The sequence below is a fragment of the Egretta garzetta genome, unplaced genomic scaffold (genome assembly GCF_000687185.1).
Source record: "Egretta garzetta isolate BGI_Z169 unplaced genomic scaffold, ASM68718v1 scaffold27, whole genome shotgun sequence".
Lineage (NCBI taxonomy): Eukaryota > Metazoa > Chordata > Aves > Pelecaniformes > Ardeidae > Egretta > Egretta garzetta.
Window position 1 is genome coordinate 2618621 of NW_009260400.1, and position 5671 is coordinate 2624291.

A 5671-nucleotide genomic window follows, 5' to 3' on the forward strand; every position below is an offset into this window, starting at 1 on the left:
CAGCAGGTGGGAGCATGGCCCCCTGCTCTCCAGCCACTGACTGGTTTTGCCCAAATGGCCCCAGTTCGCTCAGACGTGAACAAGGGCTGGAAGCCAAGCTGTGGGCAAAACGCTAAAAGTGACAGGGACCCTTCAGTGCCACCGCCCTCAAATGGCTGCTCATACCCACAGGGAGGACTCGGCTCCATCTGAAACAGGACAACAGTAGGACACTTGCCCAAAAGGGACATCCTCGCCAGGGTTCGGCCAAGGATGGTCACAGAGACAGGAAAAGAAGGTGGAGATCCACCAGCACCTCTCCACCAGGGAGTTCTCCCGGGGAGAGCACGCACCCTGCTGTAGGCGTTGGGGGTGTGCCTGGAGAAATACACCATGTTGTCGAGGGCAAGGAGTCCTGGCGGGGTGCGGCGGAGATCCTCCGCTGGGTTGCTGTTGTTCTGGGAGGAACACAAAGGATGCAGTTTGGCAGCTGCTGCTTTCTTCTCTGAGCAGCAGAGTCCTCCTGACACAGCCACGGGGTTTACATTTTGACTCCCAGCAGCTCCGCAGCATTCGCTGTGTAGCGGTGCCAAGGGACAAGGAGGGAGGTACTGCCCGGTGGGATCCACAGGGACTTGGGGACACCAGGCTCAGGGGAGCCATTGGAAGGTGCTGCCGAGGCCAGGTGGCAGAGCCAGTGTGGGGCTAGGAAGGGGATGCAGGGGGGACACACCATGAAGCCCAGCTTGCGGAACTCCTTGGCACACAGGGATCGCCGGCGCTCGGTGCTGAAGTTGCTGGCTGGCGCCTCGTTCTCCGACTCAAAGGCAGTTTGGCGCAGGGACTGGAGGAGCTCCCGCTGTTCCTGGAGGGGGAGTGGGGAGAAGGGGATGCCGGTGAGCCCCAGGCAAGCAGGTTCTCCCAGGACAAACCAACAATGAAATCAAATGTTCTGGGTTCACCCAAGGGCAAACCTTCACCCGCCTCTACTTCCACAGGTGGGAGAGAACAGAGCCAGACTCGCAAGGAGAGCGCTCCCAGACCTGTGAGTAGGGATCCATGGAGGTCCTCATACGGCGCTCACAGAGGTTGAGGCTGACGGACTGCAGCACATACAGGTAATGGGCCATCTCATCCCCCAGCGGCTCGGAGCTGTGGATGATGTTCTACAGGAGACCGCAAGTGAGAAGGTTCCCCCAGGCTGCTGCTCCTGGTTCCTCCAAGTCCAGGGCAAACCAGCCAAAGCCCAGTGGGTCCTGATGCTTGAAGGGGCATTAGGAAGCGGGCAGCTGGGTGTGCTGCCAGGGGTGCAACCCTGGGCACGTGGGTGCCAGCACAGCAGCACCCACAGGAGGCATCAAGGAAGGGGTGCATGCATGCAGGCAACCCAGCCAGGCATGGTCACCAATGGCAGGGGCTGAGGGGACAGAGGCTGGGGAGGAAGGATAGAGGATGAAGCACAGAGCAGACCCTTGCATGACCCCAGCTCCTCACCTTGTGGATAAACTGCCGGATGTTCTTCTCCCTCAGGTAGTCCATCATGTCCTAGGAAGGGAAGAGGCTGTGAGACATTCCCCAGCTCAGCACACCACTGTTTCCCCAAAAAAAAAAGCCGGTGTTCCTTCTGCAGACCCGCTTCCCTGCCGGCCTTGGGCCACGGGCAGGGTGGGGACAGAAAGGAACTGGCAGCCTCAGGAGTGACGCTGGTGAGCAGCCAGGACCAGCCCACCCCAACAGGGCTCAAACAGATCCACCAGGCTGCCAGGACAGGTTGCGTCAGTCAAGAAGAGGCAGAGCAAGGACACCGACTCGGAACATCTCCGGGCACCTCTCGCAGCCCCACCATCCCAGAGGACACAAGCACTACAGCAGCGGACCCAGCTGCCCAAGAACCTGTCACAGGCAGAGCCCAGCTGTGATGGCCCAGATGTGCCAGGTGCTGGGTCTGAGCCATCGTGGCCGCTGTGCCACCACCAGCCCTGGTACTTCTCCCAACACTTAAGATCTTACATCCCCCCCAAAACTACTTCAAGGGGTGCGAGATGGCAGAGGCCTGTTGGCAGAGAACCTTTGTGACAGGGGCACTGGGGCGCTTGGATCTGCAGTGGCCACCACCCTGCTGTCATCTGGTCCTGCCTCCCGCCCGCGGACACAGAGCAGCCCCTTACCTGCCGCTCAGCGTCGGTGGCAGCCAGCAGCAGCGCAATGAGCAGGGCCATCGCCTTCAGCTGCAGCTGGGCATTTGTCCTGCAGAAGGAGGATGATGAGGATGGGGAGAGAGTCACCAGCTCCCAGGATGGTCTTGCCCTCCCCAAGGGAGAATCCTCGCCCTCCTTCACTGGTGGACCCCACTGTGCAGAGCTGGGGGACCCAGAGAGGCCGGAGCCATGAGTGAGCACTGCTGGCAGCAGGATGGGGCTGGGAGGGTCCTCGCAGCTGAAACTGCCAAGCACCCATGCATGGGTCAGGTACTACTCTGCACACACCCGCGGGTGCAGCATTTTGGAGCTGCAGGAAAAGCCAGGGTGAGCAGCAGACTCATGTCTGGCAGGAGCCCTGGGCATGAGCTTCTTCATTTTCTAGAAAGAAAAACCTCCAAACTGAAGAGACAGAACCATAGAATCATTCAAGTTGGAAAAGCCCTTTAAGCTCCCCAAGCCCAACCGTTCCCCTAACCCTGCCATCCCACCACTAAACCCTGGCCCTAAGCACCTCCTCTGCCCGGCTTTTAAATCCCCCCAGGGATGGGGATTCGACCCCTTCCCTGGGCAGCCCCTTCCAGTGCTTGACAGCCCTTTCGGGGAAGAAATTTTTCCCGATGTCCAACCTAAACCTCCCCTGGTACAACTTGAGGCCATTTCCTCTTGTCCTATCACCTGTTACCTGAGAGAAGAGACCAACGCCCACCTTGCTAGGACCTCCTTTCACGTAGTTGTAGAGAGCGATAAAGTCTCCCCCTCCCCTGAGCCTCCTCTTCTCCAGGCTCAACCCCCCCAGCTCCCCAGACACTCCCCAGCAGCCTGGGGCTCCACACCCCTCCCCACCTTCCTTGCCCTTCTCTGGACACGCTCCAGCCCCTCCAGGTCTTTCTGGGAGTCAGGGGCCCAACCCTGAACCCAGCATTCCAGGGGCGGCCTCACCAGTGCCCAGCACAGGGGCATGGTCACTGCCCTGCTCCTGCTGGCCACACCGGTCCTGATACAAGAGGTATTGGATACAAGATGCAGAGGTATGAGGCAGATGTGGGAATGAAGTACCTGCCTTAGCTGAGGGGTTTAACAAACTTGTTCAGCACAGCACCTCCACCCCAAGTTGCAGGGAATATGCTACTAAATACACGGGGGAATGGGAAGGAAGAGCCAAAGCCACAAAAATGGCAGGTCAGCTCAAGAACTAATATATCTGAAGGGAACAGGACACAAATGAAGGAATCTGACCTAGAAATGGGATGGTTTTCAGGATGGTCCATCCCTCCCCCAGCAGCGGGGACAAGACAGGCTGCCTACCCACGAGTTGTTTAGGAAGGGATACTACAATGTTGCACCAGGGATAAATCCCTCCATGGCCTCATCCCCACCAGCTTCAGGATGGGGGTGAATGGTGCTCTGGCCTCTCCACTTACACCTGCAGGTGGGTGAGAAGACGATCCAGGGTCACTTCTTTTTTGACTAGCTCAAAGAGGAGGCGACTGGTGGGTACCATGTTCTCCAAGATGGACAAAGAGAGCTGCTGAACAGATGCATTCACTGCGTTCATATTGACGTAGCTCACTATCTACAAGACACAAAGCCATCCGTCAACAGCAGGCTGAGCCTGGGTGACAGGGGCAACAAGGAATCCCAAGGGCATGGGCTGTGGAACCTGCAGAAGGCGCTTACCTTCTTGATGAAGGCTGCACTAAGAGCGTCCCAGGAAACAAAATCATGCTCCATCAGCTCCATGAAGGCCTTCAGGGTGTGAGCAAGCATCTCCCCTGTACTGGAGGAACAGACAAACGCAGTGAAGTGGGTCCAGATACCCCAGCGTCACCACCATAATGCAGGGGCACAGTTGCACGTTGGTGTGTACGTCAGAAATAACTAGAGAAGCAGAGAGCAGCGAGCAGGAGAAGAAAGGAAAGAGAGACTGTAAGAAGTCGGGCTCTCACTTAGTCACCCCAGGAAGTCGAGGCAGGGGAAGTTCAACAGTTTCTGGAAAGCCACGTTACCACCACGGTACAAAGATCACTGCAGACAAGCCCTTGGGAAAGCCAAGCCACCCCAAATCCCTCCCCCTGCTTCCACGAAACACAAGCTGTGCTGCCTGGCTTTGGGCTCCACATCCTCTGTGTGATAAGAGCTCAGAGAAGATGCACCATCACAGCCTGAACGAGCCAGGCAGGCGCTAGTTTGGCAACCAGGGGTTTCTCCAGCTGCCTGCAGACCTCTCGCAGCCAAAAACCTCACGGCAGAGGGATTATTCGGGGTGGCAGGAATGAGCGGAAGCTGCAGTCATCACAAGAGGTTTCCTGACAGCAAAACCCATGGGGCTGCAGAGGAACCCAGCTAGCAAAGGGATGGGAGGTTAAAGTCTAGGCACATTCACAAGGAGTCAGGGCCACAGACCCCTGGGGACCTTCCCCCTGCTGCCAGTGTGGGGGGACGCAGCCACGTACCTGCAGGTAAGGAGCCTGCAGAGCCAAGGGCCCTGCTGCCGGCACTGCCCTGCGTGCCGCAGCACAGGGATCAACAAGCCAGGAACACGAACCGAGTCCACTCCAACACCCAGCTTGGAGCTCATGCAGCATTAGCAAGGGAGAAGAAAAGTCAAGAACTGCAAGGGAAGTCCTCTCCTGGTACTCACTCATTCCCTTCCTCCACAATATAGAAGATTTGTTTCAAGCCATTCCTGTTGATGAACTCCTGAGCAAAGGTAACGTCTTGGGAGAGGCTCGCAAGCTTCTTCAGCGAGTCAGTCTTCACATCCGAGTTGTTGCTCTGGATCCCGCTGTACAACCTCTCTGCTTCTTGGTCCTACCAGGAAGGAAAGAATCAAGCCAAGGGGGCTCATTGAAAGAGAGCGAGAAGCTTGGATAAGGCTGGAAGAGCTTAAGCACAGGTTTTGGAAGGAGGCTTGGGGTAGAGCACCCCGGTGAGGAGCTGGACCAAGAGACAGAGCCTCTGGAGCAGAGACCAGGAGGAGCTGAGGAAGGAGGTCAAGCTGGCATGATGCTAAGAACGCTTGATGAGTTGGCCCATGCGTCCAGAGCATCTCAAGATGATTTAGTTTCTCTTCAAACTCCCCTGAGCTCTGCCGAGGGAGAATGAAGGTCGAGACAGGTCTAATGGGTGTGAGGCACCGAGTGGAGCCATCATGAGCCAGAAGTCGCCAAGCGAGGCAGCGGCAGAGGGCTTGGAGCACCACATTGCCCCATCGCAGGGGGAGATCCCACCAGAGCACGCAGCGGAGAAGGAGCCAGGGGGACAGAAGGATGTACCGGGGAGGTGGTCAGCCGTAAAATGCTCCCATTCTTAATCTCCCCACGGTTCTGTAAGGAGAAAGGAACTGGTGAGATGGCGAGCACCGTGTCAGCGGGGCTGGGGAGGGGTTGGGGGGCATCTCACCAACTCGGTGATGTATGTCTGCCGCCCGTCCGCGTACTGCAGGGCATAGTGCTCGGCGTTGGGCAGGCTCCACCTGCGGCAACGGGCAG

The 5671-nt window shown here is 57.7% G+C and overlaps 1 protein-coding gene across 1 annotated transcript in view; it reads right to left on the minus strand.

Moving 5' to 3' along the window:
• ELMO3 (engulfment and cell motility 3) overlaps positions 1-5663 on the minus strand; it is a gene marked incomplete at its 5' end in the record, with an annotated part of 12130 nt that extends 6467 nt beyond the window's left edge. Inside the window, 10 exons of the mRNA XM_035898811.1 lie at positions 333-437; positions 713-844; positions 1023-1145; positions 1474-1524; positions 2148-2226; positions 3602-3753; positions 3858-3957; positions 4822-4991; positions 5456-5506; positions 5583-5663. Of these exons, the coding sequence (XP_035754704.1) occupies positions 333-437; positions 713-844; positions 1023-1145; positions 1474-1524; positions 2148-2226; positions 3602-3753; positions 3858-3957; positions 4822-4991; positions 5456-5506; positions 5583-5663 (1044 nt within the window). The remainder of the gene's footprint in view (positions 1-332; positions 438-712; positions 845-1022; positions 1146-1473; positions 1525-2147; positions 2227-3601; positions 3754-3857; positions 3958-4821; positions 4992-5455; positions 5507-5582) is intronic.
• Positions 5664-5671: the final 8 nt, after the last annotated feature.